Source organism: Strix aluco, chromosome 10 (genome assembly GCF_031877795.1).
Source record: "Strix aluco isolate bStrAlu1 chromosome 10, bStrAlu1.hap1, whole genome shotgun sequence".
Lineage (NCBI taxonomy): Eukaryota > Metazoa > Chordata > Aves > Strigiformes > Strigidae > Strix > Strix aluco.
Genome location: NC_133940.1, coordinates 11156396 through 11173908, shown reverse-complemented (window position 1 = coordinate 11173908; position 17513 = coordinate 11156396). Strand labels below are relative to the sequence as shown.

Genomic DNA, 17513 nt, shown 5'->3' with positions numbered 1-17513 from the left:
AGCAGCTCGCTGTGAGGCTGAGCCATGGCTTGGCCGTGCCTGGCGGAATTTGGTCTGGTTTTTTCTCCTGAGCCTGTAGCCTACTGTTTCTGGAAAAAGCCTCTTTACCTCTCAGGAAACGTTTCCTTCCTTCCAAGCTGTGCAGAACAAATTGGAAGTATAGGCACAAATTATTTAACTGGAGGAACCAAAGGTGGCTGTACAATGTTTGGAGTTGTAGTTTTTTAAACATGTATTTTGTAGTCCATATGCAATCACTGTTAGTCTTGATCTTTGAAAGGGCATGCGGGACAATCACCTTTTTGGGATAGTCAGGACCATTTGTGCAGGTTGAAGGATGACTAACGGTGGCACAAACCTACCAGCCAGACCAGATGCATCCCCCTTGCAGAATGAGCATGCACAAACAAGGCTGGGCCCCGGCTGGGGTCCCTCCCAAAGCTCACAGGAGCTCACGTAAGCCCACGTGGAGGGACCATGGACCATGTCTATCACCCTTTGACAGCTTCTCCTGAAACAAAAGCGCTGTAGGACTTCAAGTGTATTCAAAAGTGTTTCCTCCTGCCTGCCAGTTCAGGCAGGAAGGCATCATCATGCTTGTTAAACCTTGTGTGTAAAAGGCACATACTCTGCGTTCCCTGGTAGCTGCATGCTAACCCTGCACAGCTGACGAGTCCTGTAGATTCAAAGCTCTCCACCAGGAGCCCAACAGCAGCATGAAAACACACACGGGTAGGTAAAGAAAAGCAGAGCAACTGGCATGCAAAAATAATGGGGGTTATTTTAATTGTATGCAGGGCTGCTTTGTTTCAAGTACAGAGAATATCTAAAAGCAAAGAACTATGTTCTCCAGTGGTTGTTCTCAGTTAGTGCACTGCTTAAACTTTTGATCGTTTGTGCAAACTACAACTTTTGTACATCCAGGCAGTGGTTGCCCGTTCTGCTGAGTTACAGGGCAGAGAGCCTGGTGTGATGGGAAATCAGTCAGTGGGGTTCCTCGTGGTGCCACTTCTGGAATATCTGTAGGAACTGTATGAATGAGAGACACACAGCCCACCGAAGGCAATAACACTTTAATGTAAACAATTTTCCTAAGGCTATAAAAGGGGACTTGACCAGTTCTGCAAAAATGCCAACCAGAACGAAGCAAAGCAGAGTCCAAAAGTTAAGTAATGTAAAAATAGGAACTAATTATTAATTAGGAACTAATCTTGAAGTGAATAATATTTTGTACTTGAGAATACAAAGAGAAAAAAAAAGACATTACACTATTTAGTAGTTGATATTTTTTATCCTCTCTTAGCAAAAAAAAAAAACTAAATTCAAAATATTCTAAAACTTAAAACTTCAAAATTTTGAGCTAGAAATTCTGTGAAATACACATTTCTTCAAATGTTACAAGAAAACTCATGGAGTTGTATTAACTATCATAAATCGTTCTGTTCTAGAGCACGGACTAGAGGAGACACTAGAAGACCTGGTTATGTCACACTTGGGGAAATAGCTTCATGATGGCTGCAGGTGGAAGTCGTGGCCTTCATTTCTCCCTAAGAAAAAGAATCAGAAAGATATGAAAAGATGAAAACTCCAAGAAAATGGACAGATTGGAAGTTTCCTACCTACACAAGAAAGGGTGCTGGGGAGGGAAGGTAGCCACTGCTGGTGTAGCACTCAGGGATACATATTCAAAATCCATTTTCTCATCATATTGACAGGCCCTATCCCCAATGAGCACCTGAGTGCCAGTGTTTCGATCACACAGAAGCAAAGTTAGGGCATATTTTTGGCAATGCCACCCTACTGGCTAGTTCAGGTCAAAGATGCAAATAAGTCTAAGCCCTCCATCCCCACCGCCATGGAGGGTTCTGCTCAGCCACAGCTGAGGCTCCCTCCACCCCCACGAGTACCTGGGGGGTATTTGGCTTTTGCGTGGTTGATGACTGGGTGCTGTAGGGGTGTTACGATGCCTTGGTTGGGTTTCTGGAAGGCTGAAATGAGGTTGTGTACTTTCCGAAAGAGCCTCCGGTGGACTCCAGGCGCTGTCTGCAAAGCCAAAGAGTGAGAGGTGAGAGGGGATGCTGGATGCCGAGAGTATGCGGTGCCCGGTTTGGGGCACTGGCACTCAGAAATGCACACACCCCCCAGAGAAGGGGCCAGCCCTTCACTTGGACCCCCTTATGTGCCAATTTAAAATGAGTCAATGAGCTGTACTGCTCTCCTCTTTCCCCCAGGGCATTGTGGCCTCCCTGCGATGAAACCCTCCTAAGAGCAGTTTCCAGCAGTGTGCTGATACAAAGCTGGAAGAGGGATGATTTCTTAATCGCTACAAGAGAAACCCAGAGCCTGCCATGCTTATTAGGCAAATTCCATGATCTTTTGCTATTTCTTACCCAGTGATTTACCTATAAATCCAGCCTGGGGTTTATAGGTAAGATACTTCCAGCCTGGAAATACCAGTAAGACAATTTAGAGAGCTACATGACACTTACCAGGGAGGGGGAGTCTTTACACCACTAAATTTAGCATGGACACAGCCTCTTTGCAAGCCTTTGAGCATTCAATTCTGGCTTATGTGTTCATTGAGTATTCCTGTCTATCTCTTGTACAAAGGCAGCAGCAAAATGTCACCTATTTATTAAAAGTGGGAGTTTCTCTATCTTTCTATGTTAGCACCTTTTCAAACACTGTGAAATGAAACTGCGTCTGCTTTTAATCAAAAATCCAATGTTTCTATTAAATCCTTCAGGGCATTCTTGTAATAACTCCTCCCCACCAAAGTCATGGGAGGACAAATATAGGTCCTGCTGGCATAATCCCACCCGAGGGACACTGCTCTCACCCAGTAGTCCCAGAGGGCTAAATCCTGCCTCACTGGCACCAGCTGGAGGCTTCACAGTGGCTGGGATTTTACCAGCACTGTTTCAAATTCCCTGCCTCATCCTTGAAAGATGGGTGTGACCTGAGCTTGCTCAGAGACTAACCAACCACAGGGAAGGAAGCAGAAAGAGGAAAGATGCATCTGGAGCCTGTTTTGGCCTTGGAGGCACATTTCGTGGAGATAAGTTGGATTTAGGCTGCTGTTTCTAACAGCTGAGGCCAGCGTAGTCTTAGAAACATTTACTTAAAGGTTTCTGTTTGTTTAAAGGAAGGGTTGGTATCATGGGTCTGTAGCCAGTGCCTTTCCCTGCAGAGGATGTATTGAGAGTCCTGGGCCTTAAGAACACCTACATGTGAAACACAGATAAGATTTGCTTAAAATACATCGAGGGAAAGCCCAAGACCCATATGTAGGAAGCCAGTGGAGGTCATGAGGGAGAAATTGTAGCAGGCCTATATAACACCAGAAAAACCTCACTGCAGATGCTGACATTACCTGGGGCCAAAGCAGGCTTCAGCCTTACTCAGGGAATTATCTGCCACAGGTGGAGGTCCCTGGGGGTCCTGGCATCCTTCCTGAGACACCAATGCTCGCCCTGGCACATTGGGTGCACTACCACTCCCACCCTGTCCCGAAACCTCCTCTTTGCAGTGCAAACCTATAGGGTGCTCCCAGTGCCTTACAGGAATGAAAGCAAATTCTTCCTGGGTACCATTCCCAAGGGTGACATGGATAATTATTTACTCTGCAGTAATGTGAGTCACTTTTACTCCCCAATCTGCTTCTGAGTAACCCCAGGAATCAATCTTGTCTTCCAGAGCACTGCAACCACTTCTATTATAATATTGGCCAAGGAATTATGCATGTCTAGAAATTATTTAACGTTTGTAATCAGGATTCAGTAATGTGTAAACAGAAAGCTAATTATGAATTAATATACAGAGTACATCCAAAGAACAAGACCTTCATAAAAGAAATACAGATTAGCATCCCGATTCCATCACCCCAAATAGTTGTCTGTATTGCAAATGGTGTTATTCTACACTTGAATTACCAGTTTCTTATCAGATAGTTAAAAATATTTTTTGTATCAAGTTTTGGCTACCCTATATATGTTTTGCAACAATGATGAATTAATCTGGAGAGAAATTAACTTTAAAACACCATAGATTTGAAAATAATTTCCTTAAATAGTCTGACATTAATTGTACACAGGATAGAAGGGAACTGATTGTGCTTGTCAAATTATAAAAACACAATATTTTTGCCATTTAAAATGATGCAAAATAATGCACTGTTGCATTATGCAGCAGTTGAAATGTAACAGGGAATTAATTTATGAGTTCAAGACTGTCAGAAGTGGCACCAAGACATCTTAGTGATGGGCGTACTCAAGATCGATTACCTTCAATGAAAATCAGACTATACAGAAACATGAATAATTTGAATATATTTCATTAAATCAATATGAACATCAAACAGGATTAGAAATTTTCAGAAGAGAAAGGAGAAGTACACACCTCAGCGCTCCAGGACCCAGTTTCTGTCTTGGACACTCTGTAGGTATAAACATAACCCTGATGTCTGTGGAAAAAAAAAAAATCAACAGGTATTTATTACTCATTTCTACTGTCAGGTTTCACAAGAGGTACACTCTGTTATGTGGGAGTCAGTTCATTTGTTAATCTTTCCTTAAAAATATATTCACCCATAAAGGCTCTAGGTAGATAAAAAAAATGAGACACAGTTTGGAAGCAGTGTTCAACCTACTGGGTTCTTCTTGGATGAGAGGAATTGGTCTGACTCAGCTCTAGTTTAGCAATATTCAATTATTCTAGGTTAAGTGACAGTGCTTTAATTCCTGCCTTGGCATTTTTTAATTTTTTTTTTTTCAGTGACCTCCTTTTACTGACATAAACAAGACATACTTTCCCTGGAAAAAGAGAAGGTATATTATTGGCAGATAGCATTACTGTATTGTGATTGGTTTAAATGCAGATGTTCCCAGAAGCAATATATGCATATAATTTATTTGGAAAGCTAGACCCACAAAAGCAAGGTAAACTACTCTTTGCCTTGCCCATATATTCCTAATTCTCAATTACTTGTAAAAGACACTTATAAGAGTGTGGAATCTTCCTTTTTTTAAAATCTGAGTCTTTTGAGAATGAGTCGTATACTAATAACACGACATACACGTGTCCAGATTCTTGCTTCTCTTATGAACCCAACACAGTGAATGATTTACATGGTAGATTATTAAACCAACATCCAGAAATTTAACTCAGAAACAGAGACAAATGATAATAGTTCCATGGGTGCAACGTTAGTTTAGACAGTGTCAGATAAGAAAGACTGTATTTCATACTACATGGATTTACATGAATACACAGCAGGATTTTAGGGACCATTCCTTATTTCAGTATCAATTCTTATTCTTAAGAAAGCAGAAAAATATTATATTTCTTTCCAATTATACATGGTGTTATAGTAGTTATGACAAAATAGCAGAAACCCTCAATGACACAGATAGCGTATGATTGCAATTACTTATGCTCCGTGTCATGGCTCCTGGATAAATTCTTGTTAAAAAGTCATTACAGAAACCTTTGCAGAATGGTGTCTGATATAATTTACCCAAGCGGGAAGTTGTTAACAGTTGTCACACTGCTACAACCCCACGAAGTGGGAGCAAAAATGGCTGTTGTGATTTGGGAGCTTTCTCCCCACCACTTGACTCCCACTTTGATTAAATACAGAGGTGGAAGACACAGAGCCAGTCCCTCATGTCAGGGCTGCTGCAGGGACAAACTCCCTGTGCAGCAGGTGAGACACTGCTCTCCTCCTCGTGTATGGGAATATGCCTGACACGATCCCACCACAACTTCATCCACCTCTTTGTGTTAACCAAGGGAGCGTTTTCCCCAGAGACATGACGTTCCACCTGGCACCAGATGGACATGAAACGTGTCCAGCTGTGCTCACTTCATGGAAACCTAAGGAAGAAAACAGCCACTGCTACCCCACTTCTTCTCCCAGCAAGCTCAACTGCTGCAGTCCGTCAGGGGTTTGGACAAGACCAGAAAGGGGCCTTGGGAAGAGGTGGGAGCAACCTGCTGTGGCTGCAGGAGGAGGGAAGGACAACACTGTTCTCCTGTCCATGCCATGGCACCAGGGTCACTGGTGTTTGAGGCCACAGCTCAAGCCCAGCTGCTTAAAAGCCCATCCCTCTAAGCTGCTTCAGTGTCTCCCATTAGAGCCTTTACACAATCTCATACCATCACATCCTTCTTAAAACCTCTGAGAGCAGTGCCTGTATTGTCAGCTTTTCATGAGTAGCTGATGTTCACATTAATCTTTTTAGAAATCATGAGGGGCTTTCCTGCATCTACATGTAGCATGCCAGCCAGCGTTTCAGTACAGTTATAGAAACTAGGATTGGATAGGCCACAGTGTACTGGTAAACACCAGAGAGGTCCTGGCATTTTGTCCCCTCTCTTTGAAGTGGGTATTTGACCATCTCCACAATGACTTTTTTTCAAGCCTAAAAACCATACTCAGTATGTAGAAATCTAAAACACACTCTCTTGTCTCCTGTCTTTAATACACTGTGGATATTACCCATGCTTGTTCTTGGTTATCCCAAAGCATTCTGACTGCTTCAGTCTCTTTTAAAATCTGATTTTTCCACAAATGGCTCAGTTGCCTGGAAAGCTACCATCTGTTGTCTCTTTCATCATTTTCTCTACCTAAGAGATTGCATGACTCAAAGTGGTTTATGGGCTGGGGTGTGACCCTGACTCTGAAATGTCCAATGGCTTTTTCAGCACTCTGCCAGAAGGGTTTACTAAACTGAACAGATTGAAAAATAAAGGTCAGATAAAGTAATATTCAGGACCAAAGCAGGGTGAGGTATAAGATAGACACGTATCCTGCATTTTTCAAAAAATTCCACCGTAAAATATTTCAACCAAGCCCAGAGAAAGCACAAAGGATAGCTCATATTAAAAACCCATGAGCTACAGAAAAAGGAACAAGAATTTGGGAACATGGATGCTTCACAGTCTTGTAAGGGACAAGTGAGAGCTCCCCACTCATCTGGCAAATATATATTTTTTTCCCAGAGGAAGAAATACTGAAAGGCCTAAAGGGGTTCACTGTGCTTGAGCTGAAAAACACAACATTATCATCTGTTGTTGGCTCTGAAGCCATCAGTAAACACAGCCACTGACTAGGTGGGAGATGGCCCAGGACCACCACACCTGCAACGGAAATGCACAAAGGAAGGAGGAATTTTGTTAAGAAGGTGAACAGCTAGATCTGCCCATCTAACTACTTTCCGTTGGGATCTTTGTTTCCACAAAAAGAATTACAGCTCTTCTGATAAGTACTCTCCCAATGAATATGATCTTATCAAAACCTTCCTTTAAGCAGCAGGAATTTACTTCATTACCACTTCAAAGTCCTTTTTACCTTCCATGTGTAAGTGACATGATTTTGATGAGCCAAGTTCTCTTTACTGCTGCATGGGCACAACCTCCTGTGAGAAAGGTTTTTATGATTTAAACTACTCAACATTAACTAGGATCAGTGTTGACTGAAGGAAGATCAAGGTGTTTTTCTTAAAAACATTAAATAAAAAAACTAAAATTGAGATGGCATAGGACATTACCTTCCAAAAAGCAAAACATGTAACACCAGGCAAAAGCAGGTGGAAAAGTGCATTTACTGCAGCTTAGTTCTCAAGAGATGAGAAATTCCCCAGGCACCATGAGGGAACAACTCAGTTTTCTGCATTTGACTCAATTCATGATAGAAAGAAGCTCCTAGTGTGACACAGTGTTCCTATGTGTGGCTTAGCCACATAGCTAAAGCCAAAACCCAACCACCATGTGGCCTGGGCATGGTGCTAGTGACTTGGGGCCTCTCAAGCAGCTTATGCTTTGAAGCCGTTACGCGATATGCAGGCCAGGTCCACCTCTCAGTGACCTGAACTCCTCTCTCTGCTGGACAAAACCAACTGGAGATGGACACGTGTCACTGAGAAAAGGATTTCAGAGAGTACTACTACAGTGGCACTGGCGTACCAACATATCTTAGAGGAAGACCAGCTATTGACACCCAGGCAAAGACCCAACAAAGGGCTCCCCATCCCTTCACCTGGCCCAAGGATGGCCACAAGCCTCTCTCACAATTGCAAAGCTCCTCTTTCATGCCAGTGAAGCTCAAGGGACAGGAGCACTCGTGAATTAACAGCTTGATGAACGAGGCCCTATAAATTTTTGATCAAAGGCAAAAAATGCCAAAATGCTGAAGCAGAAAACAGCCATTGCTGTAAGGACAGTATTGAATAGCACTTACAAAAGAGTGGTTTGGTCACCACTGATGATATTTTTATGTCATCTCAATTATTTTTTGATCTTCGTAACAAAGGATGTGTTATACCAGCTGGGAACTGCCCTAAGACTGTCTCTACGGCAATACCATTGCTGGGAAAACTTTGTCAAAGGAAAATCTAGAAAACTTGCTATTACAGGAAACAGTCCACTTTATATTATAGGCTTTTTTCTTTATAGCTAGATAATTCCTCCCCAAGAGCTACAAAGGCATCATTCACAGATGACATACTGAGACAGCATCTGTCTATCTGTCCCCTCCACTCTTCCTTTTCAACTGTGATCAGACTTGTTAAAGCTGCATTTACTTTAACAGGTGAATAATTACAGTCTTCTACGCCATTGAAATAGCCAGAGGATATTAGCCGCATGCTACAGATTAAAATTAACCATGACATTTCAGCTGCATGGTATATTTTAAAATAATTTCCAAATGTTTTGTATCTCAGTTGGGAAATTTTATTAAACTAATTTGTATTCATATCTGAGTCCAAAATGGAGCAAATATAAAGGGAGAAAGACAGAGAGACAGAGGAAAGCCATGTCAGCAATAAATTACATCAATTTCTTCCTCTTTACATAGCTTTCTCTTCTGATTTCTTTGCACTATATCAGTCGGCTCTTCTTACCTGGTATATTTGCATCCTGACCTTACCTTGGAATTTCACTTGTCTAAGACAGTGATGTGGCCTACAGACAGCGGTCCTGAGCATTATATATGGCCCATACTCAGTTTCTTATAACTTTGCCACATTTCAGCCTTTCAGACTGAAATTCTGTTTCTTAGGTGTTTGCCTTAACCTTATTTAGGGATGGAGAATGCAGAAGTAGCAGAAAAGGGGACATGTTAGGCAAAAACAATGCTTTAACCAAGTCAAAAAAAAAAAATATCTTCCAATTGTTGGGTTTTTTGCGCAGTTTTTAGAGTAAGATATAAAATTTTTTTGAAGGAAGTGATATCTCTTGCAGTCTCCAGGAGAAAATGGTGGTGGCTGTCTAGGCTGCAAGAGAGGTGCTTTCTAAAGGTTGTTAGCAGTTGTAGCTGCATCATGCCTGGGCTGGCTGTACCATGGGCACTCAGCTAATCAGTGTCCATGATCTCAAGCCACGAGCAATGTATGGATGTTGCCTGGCCTGGATTAGTGGGAAAAAGACAGAAGGTAATTTAGATTGGGCATCTTGGAAAGGAAGGTTGGGACTGGGTGGGGTGGATGTGGAAGGAAAGAAAAGGGGACCCATGTCTATGTAAGCTGGGCAAGGAAACAGCAATGAAAATTGAACCTCTGGGAGAGAGTAAGAGTCAATGAGTAAGGAAGGAGCTATACGGAGGCGAAGCATGAAGAGGCTTGAACTGGGAGCAGTACAAAATTCTGGAGGGATGAAAAAAACAGGAATAGAAGATGGGTGGTTTGGAAGAAGAAGCTGTATGAAACAAGGAAACAGCCCTCAGTGATGCAAGTCAACAGGCTGTACAGAATAACACTGGGTAGTCTGAAAATTCATTCCCATGACCCTCACACTGGGAACCCTAAGTAAAGGGTACTGCAGACCTGAGCCTCCTGTGTCACAGTTCCTCTCATGTGAAACAGAGTTAATAAACTCTTTATCTCACAAACTGAGATAATGTTTAGAAACTACTTAATACTATGGAGATGAGTACTGCTAATGCTATGGGAGTGAGTGCTACAGGAGAGCTCATGGGATACTCAGAATGTTCAGAGTGAGGGGTCAATGGCATGCAGCAGATAACATAATGAGCATGAGGGGTCAGGTTGCAGCCACTTCTGCCTTATCCAGAGGTGTTTGATGCAGGTTGCAAATCAGCTCCTGAATGCCTGACCAGAGGGACCAACCTCAGGCAGCATCCCAGTGGGCAACCCTGGACTGGGAACGTGGGCAATGGCAAGGGCACCACAGTGGCTGCAGAGGTGGGCAATGGTTACCACAGAGCCGAAACTCGTGAGGTCAGGGGAATCACAGAGGTGCCTGGGAGCCTGCATGGCCCACATGTGTGCTCATCAAGGTCTCCCCTCCCCCTGAGCTGCATGGCTTCCCCCATGAGACAGAAGTGACAGCTGCCAAAATAATCAAACTGTCAATCCAGCCATCCACTTAAACATTTTTTTCCCTTTTTAATTGTTATATTTCTACTTGGTTTATTAATCATGGAAAGGCCAAAAAGTCTTGTTATTTAATGTAGGAGAAAATTCTATTTAAGCTTACAGCTCCTCATTCTGTCCTGGAATTTGCATTTTCTGGTTGACAAGCAGCCTGGTTCCTGCCTTATTTAGGTCTCAGACATACAATCAAGGTACAGCAGCTTAGCAATTACCACCCATCAGCTAACTCAGGCTGAAGAAATAGCATTCACATTGAGATGATGTGCAAGATGCAAGCTCTATGTCAACAAGAGTGAATAAAGTAGTTTAAATGTGTTTACAACATCTGAAAAGCCCAACAGAGTTACCATAGCTTAACTCACAGCAGCATTCTATACACACTCACTTGAGTTTACTCTTCTGTCACTCATTCCCCTGCCAACACTTCTTGTGGCAAAAATTTACTTGTGATACGGAATCAGTAACTAGTATTAGATTGCCATAATGCTGTATCATTATAAAGCAAATGTATTATCTTGATTTACTATTCTGAAATTATCAGAAGCTTGAAAGAGCGAGTCAAATCTTGTGAAACGTCTCTGAATTTATGCACAGATTTCTGTGGAAGATTGTCAGCATCTTCACCACTTGAAGACTCCTAACCATCAGTAGAAATGCTGTTGATTTACCCAAAGGACAAGTGTGTAGCCTTTCTGAGGAGTGTTTATGTTGGTCTGGTACATGATGATGTCAGCCAAAAGCAGTGCCTCAGAGAGGAATTTCTTAAGATTAGAAATAAAATGAGAATTTATTCAAATCTGAGATGATAAATAGAAATAAATTACTTTATGGTGGGCCAGTAACTAAGCTTCATGAATTATTATGTCTTCCAGAATAGTACCTCACAAAGACAAAAATCATGAAATAACGTTATCTGGTGAAATTTCATTCATCACTTTAGGCAAAGCTCACAAGAACTGCAATAGATAAAGCACTTTCAATAGGCCTGTAAATGTTACTGTTTCATATTTTTATGAAACATTTCTCAGTTTGTTTGGGAATAATTCAGTAGCTCATTTTCAGGTTTCCTGTTTATCTCGGAGCAAGGTAGGCATGCTCTGACCATAAAAATCCCTGAACCTGAAATCACTGCTTCAACTAAATCCTCAAAACTCAAGCCTACAAAACCAGGGTAGCACTAATCTAGGTTCTGTTACCTAACAATTGAACCCATTCTGTCATTTACAGATTCATTAGTGCAGCAGTTACCCACCATTCAGGCTGTCTACCTTTCTAAAATCTTTCCAAGAAAAGCGGCTGGAATATCTGAAGACAATTAGCCAAGTTATTCTCAGCAAAGTCAAAGCTCACTCTGATTATCAGGGAGCTGAAATACCTCAGCAGAGTTTACTGTCGTGCTGTAGAAGACTTTTATCAAGCTGAAAATAGTGCATGATATTTACAACGGCAACCTTGAATTGAGGGGCTCCTCCTCAGAGAGAAGCTTTTGTTCCAAATTACATTTTAAATGATGATGATTATTATGTGCAGTGTTATAATAAATGCAATTATTCTGCCATTTCTATCAAAAATATTACATGGGAAACAAAAGAAATGCTAAGCTGAAGCTGGCTCGTGATCTTGTATTACACTTCCTCGCTGTACAGCTGATACATCTGCCGCATCAGAAAGTTTCGGCACGTTGCCTGAACTTGTGCACTGTGGTTATGGTGACAGAAAAAATAGCACACGTAAAATCTGATAGAACTGCAGCTTATCCCTGTTGCTTTTACTGTTGCTTCAAGAGCTCTAAACAGCTTCCTATTCCAGCTTTTGATTATTCTCCACAAATTGAGTGCAGCACAGTACATGAATGGCTGGTTTCAAACAAATAATCTGAACATACAGTTTGACAAGTATGTCATATTTAGCTTACGTAAAGGTCTGATACAACTACTGACATTCCAAGTATTTTCAAGTACATGAATTTTGAGACCCAAACTACAAATGCTTTATCTTTGCCAATTCAGGCATGAGCTGCTTGTTTCTGCATGTGTGCTCGTATATCTGTAAAGGGAACCGGTGCTTTCGGCACTCTCAGGCATTTATTTATGCATTTTTCAGGCACAGTTTAAGAGGCTGCTTCTCAAACTAGCCACCATTATCGTGTCCTCTGTCCCCCACTGAATTCATTAGGAGCGGTGTGCACAGAGGATTTCTGAGGGTGCTAAAAACTTCGAATGGGGTCTTGAGCAAAGAGAAAAACAGACCATAAAGAAAGTTCCCTCCAACAATCAGGTTTTGATGCTACACATGATGAACTACATGATGAACACATGCTACATGATGAACAACATCTTTAAAGTATATATTTTCAATTTAATAATTGTATTCATGCAATGAAGATCTTGGGAGCATCTGATATTCAAAAACTTTGCCAAAATCTGCAGGCAGCACCTCTATTTGTAAGAGCCCCAGGGGACACTGTTGCAAATCAAAACCTTTCTACTCTTCCATGCATAGTTTAATTGTGGTCTTAAAATATTAATGAAAGTGGGTTCTTTGTGTTTTGCCACAGCCACACCAAACAACATTCTCTCTTTGAAGGCTTGCAAGCATGTCATATGCACACCATGACTTTGGACAGTGGAAAGCAGCATTCAAGGAAGGTAAAGCAATACTTCAGGAGAAACAAAGAAAAGAGAAATAGTTTTCTGGCCAAATGCTCCAACAACAGGGTCCTGCCTGCTGCAGTTACCCATTTCTGTAGGTCAGGTTTTATACTACTACCTGTCTCTTTTATGCTTGCCCTGTACAATCAGTGTCAGTCACGAGGGATTCATGAAGTCTTTGACTCTTCTCCTTTTTAAAGGTCAGGGCTCCACTTTTTAATTGGAAAAGCAAAAGGCGAATGAGCCTGACCATGAACACCGCTGCCCTTATTATGTGCCTCAGGAGGCTCAAAGACTGCCAAAATCTCTTCAGGCTTTTTGGGGGTGCCCAGAGGGACCTGGGGGTGGTGGTGGCATTAAAAAGTTATGAAGTTTCTTGGAAGAAGGAGGCAATGTTTGAGCCTAAGCAATGCAGTGGCAATCACAGGACTTGGCAATTACTGGATCTGGAGCTGAAAGTGCAGAGCAGCCACATATGTGAGTTCAAGCTAATGACAGTATTATCATCCCAATGTTTCTTTAATGACTTTTTTGATAAATGTTTCTTTTCTCTTCATCAGCACTATGCCTTTTAATTTTGCCAACTCCATTTTGCCCCATGGTTAAAAAAAAAAAAAAAAAGAAAAAGAACCATAAGAAGGCTTGGAGCTGGGGGGTTTTAGGTTTGTTTTGGTTTACTTCTCCAGGGAAGTGCAGGGAGAGGGGAAAGAAGACAGACTGAACATGTTTTGATTTTGGAAAACTGGACTATTTTTCTAATTTTTCTTTTCTAAGAGCAATAGAAACATCACTGGCAGTATGAAAGTTTCACTTCTGTTAGAAGTTGTCATCGGAAAGACGTAAAATTTTTTGCTTAGCTCTGATACTTATTGCAATATATCTAATGGCTGACCAACTTTGTTTCTCATGTTTCAAAGATCACTTCAGTACTTCCAGTAAATACATGTTTTACCTAATCTTGATATACCTAGGTAGTCCTAGAGTGATCTTCAGCACTTCTGAACCAAAATGTAAATTTCTGAATAACTTTGTTATTCCTAATAATTGTCATTATTTATTTAGAAGGAAGTAAAAAGAAGCAGAAAAGTACTTACTCTTTCTTTTATATTCTTTTTTCTTAAACAGTGAATAGAGCAACTGCATGTTTCCCTCAGTTTTTACCAAAGCTCTCATGCACATGCATACTTGCCACCTGTTTTCATCTCAGTGCACGATGTTCAGACTGGAATTTGGGAGGATGGGGTCCATTGGTTTATTTGGCCAAAGCCAGGCTTAGCATCCTCCATCAAGTACATACCTGAATCTCTCATGACTTCCCTACTTCCTCCTCCAATTTCTCCACTAAAGTGCTTTGCTTTGGTAAAATTTTGCCTTTCAAAGCGCTTCTCTAGTTTATGGTCCACATTTCTTTAAATTGTCATTGCTATCTTCAGTGTGAGACCATCTCCTGGTATCTTTATGATAACTGTCTCTGAAGTTATTGTGTGATATGTTGTTTACTGTATCTGCTATTTCTTACACAGTGCTCTGAATTGAAATATTAAGAAGTATTGGAACCAAGGCTTAGCTCTAGAATTTTTCAGCCATCTTTCTGTCTATATCAGATCATACTCAATATTTTTCATTGAATTTTTTATCTGGATTTATAAAAGATGCTATTGAAAATTTCCCTCATGAAAAATTTACTGAGGCTTTATATTCTATAAGAAGCCTGAATAACATTCATCAGTAATATTTTTTGCTTTTACTCCTTTGCTTATTATATATGTTTGAATGCAACATAACATGAAGACATGAGTGGCCCATAATTTCCAGAAACAATTAGGTAGGTTTCTGTTTCTTACTGAAGTCTCTTTTCTTTTCCTCCAAAGATTGCAGAGCTTCATAGTTAACAATCCTTTCTGTTCTTCCTATTATCATTTTATATATTTTATTTCATTCATGAAGTTTCTTCCAAAGGACATAAATTACCACTAATATAGCAAAAAAATCCCAACTGATTGTGTGCAGATGAAAGACCTTGTTACATACCTACACCCTGATTTAGGCTAATGTGGACTAATTTTAGGATTCTCTATTTCATTCAGCATTGTAACATTCTGCCTGACCCTTTCTCTAATGCCTTAGTGTTTTGCCTGCATTGAATGACTTCTGAGGGTTAACGAGATATATCACCATTTCCTCTGATGGTTATTTAAGAGATCCTGTTTTTATTGCCTATTCCCATCACAGGAATCAAAGCACTCCTTACCTCTTGCTATGTCTATTCCATTTTCATTTAACTCAAGATGCTTCTTATTTCCTATTTTTCAGCTAGCTCTTAAGGTATTTGTTACAGTAGCACCTATCTTGGTTCACCTTCTGATTTCATGAGAGAAGAAAAAATACATCTTCTGCCACAATGGTCTTCCCTGAAAAGAAGGCTGTATATTTCTGGATTGCCTATAACCTTCTCGCATGCCTCCATTTACTGGTCTGCAACAGGGGAATAATAATGCTCACCCAGGGCTTCATTACATATTGTTGGAAACGTATTCAAGACATTTGGGAAAAAAACGACTTAGGACTCTTCTTCCTCTTCTGTTTTTTTGCCAGGTACCTAAGTGCCCTCTGTTAGCTAATTTCTTGCTGGCTCTAAAAGAGTTTTCTCTTGTATTTCTTCTTCTACCTGTTTAGCCTTGGTAGACACATCTTTCTTCTTTCAATGCAATGGTACTTCATTGTACAGCGTTTTCTCTCAGGACTTCTGAGGCTTCTGCTTTTGCCAAAAGTAGGGTAATTAAATTGTCTCATTAAAACGAGGTCCTATGACTATAAAGTTCCCCAGGTCTCTCAGGGAAAACTGTCTACCCTCTTTCTGACAGACCATCCCACCAGATCTTTCCCCTTTCACCCTATTTGATGAAACGTTACCGATTAGTTTGCTACCCATCAGTATTTCATGTACTTTACAGGTAGTTTATTCCAAGCCCAACAGCTCGTGGGACACACAGCCTGACCAAGAGCGTCCCAAAGCAAAGGTGTGTTCTGGATGAACAGCGATCCACACTACCCTTCCCAATGACAGGGGATGGTGGGGATGTTGCTAAGCACACCCAGGAGCACCTTAGAGAAGCAGAAGACAGCAGGCAGAAAGCAAAAGGATTATCCAGCGTAAAGAAGCAGCACACTCCATCTCAAGTCAAGTTGTTTCGCTCCTCCTCGCTATGTGCTCCAGGCCTGCTTTCTCTTTTTGTTTTTTGCCCGTAGGAAGCATGGCCTCTAAGACAAAACCTGCTCCTCTTCACTCTGCAAAGGACCCCACACCCCTTATCCATCACTCTGCCTTAAGTCAAGGTGAAGGAGTCAACAGCCTCACACATAGCTGCAAATGGTAATATTAGGACACATTTTGTCACTGTTGTGTGGGAACATCCCATACTGTGGATGCGAAGGTTGGAAATCAACTATTACCTGACCAGCCCTTCCCAACACCCATCTCCCAGCCCCGCTGCCCTCGGCTGTCCCGCACCCAGAGAGGCGATGGCAGCTGCGCGGGGCTGGCCACACTCACAGCACACAGAGGCAGTAGACTCCAGGGATGCTCTCGCTGTCCCGCAGCAGGTAGCTGCCATCAGTGCCCGCTGCCAGCAGCAGCTTCTCACCAGCCTCACGGGTGATACCCCCATGGTAGATGGGCAGCGCGTCCATGTTGGGGCCGTCTCCTGCTGCAGGCAGCTCTCCCTGTGCACGATGCTACCTCCAACTGCTCCTCAGCCCTGTGCTCCCCTCAGCATCTCCGTCTCACTGGCAGATGTAAACAGGATGTGTTCACACCTCTGAAGCCTCCGCACAGGGCGAGACACCACTGAGGGAAGAGTGAGGAACGAGCACAGCTTTTTTGTGTTTTTTTTCCTTAGCCCCTTTTTGTTTTCCTTTTTCACAGGCTGTAACATCCTCACGGCATCACAGCTTATACACAGAGGTGTTATTTCAGAGTTCACCCTCACCCATGCGGCTCCCTGCTCGGCAGGGACGTGACATGATGAAGTGCACAATGGCCACGAGACCGATGGCCGCCCTGGGTCAGGGCAGGGAGTCCAGGACCATGGCACCACTGTCAGTGGCTGCTGTTAGGCACTTGTCTCCTCTGGCAATAACACAAGTTGGGACAAAGAAAGGTGAACCAGGAAACCAAAGGCCCTCTGCAAAGCAGGGATTATTTTTTAACCATTTATTTTTTAAATCCCCAGAGGTGAGAAACTAGAAGAAGCAAGCTGGCCTCGCTGTCACCGCCCCACCAGGCCACTTGTCTCAGGCCACATGTGCCAAGCACAGTCCTGCTCCATGGTGGCTGGTCCGGTGCCCACAGATGCCGGCCCCCAGCTGATTTACCTCACGAGTGGTTATTTTCATAGGCTTTGGTAGTGTTTAATCACTGTTAAAGTCAGGGGTGCTCATTATTTCTGCTTGGAGGCAGGCAACAGCC

General features: G+C 42.1%; 1 protein-coding gene across 2 annotated transcripts; it reads right to left on the bottom strand.

Annotated features, from left to right (window-relative positions):
- Positions 1 to 1057: 1057 nt before the first annotated feature.
- SH2D1A (SH2 domain containing 1A) lies at positions 1058 to 16875 on the bottom strand. Of its 2 annotated transcripts, none has more exons than XM_074835260.1 (4): positions 16599 to 16875; positions 4399 to 4462; positions 1908 to 2043; positions 1058 to 1547 (listed from the first exon to the last, which is right to left on the bottom strand). In XM_074835260.1, exons 1-4 carry the CDS (start codon positions 16733 to 16735, stop codon positions 1507 to 1509), a joined length of 378 nt encoding a protein of 125 aa, XP_074691361.1. In that variant the 5' UTR covers positions 16736 to 16875; the 3' UTR covers positions 1058 to 1506. The 2 variants fall into 2 exon arrangements, with proteins under 2 accessions (XP_074691361.1, XP_074691362.1); XM_074835261.1 differs by lacking the exon at positions 16599 to 16875 and adding an exon at positions 15714 to 15895.
- Between the last annotated feature and the right edge of the window lie 638 nt (positions 16876 to 17513).

Coding starts and splice junctions, on each gene's coding strand:
- SH2D1A (XM_074835260.1), bottom strand. CDS start 16,735: ATGGACGCGCTGCCCATCTACCATGGGGGTATCACCCGTGAGGCTGGT. Junction 2,044..4,398: donor CTGGGTCCTGGAGCGCTGAG/GTGTGTACTTCT, acceptor TTGGCTTTGCAG/ACAGCGCCTGGAGTCCACCG. Junction 1,548..1,907: donor AAAAGCCAAATACCCCCCAG/GTACTCGTGGGG, acceptor TCTTTTTCTTAG/GGAGAAATGAAGGCCACGAC.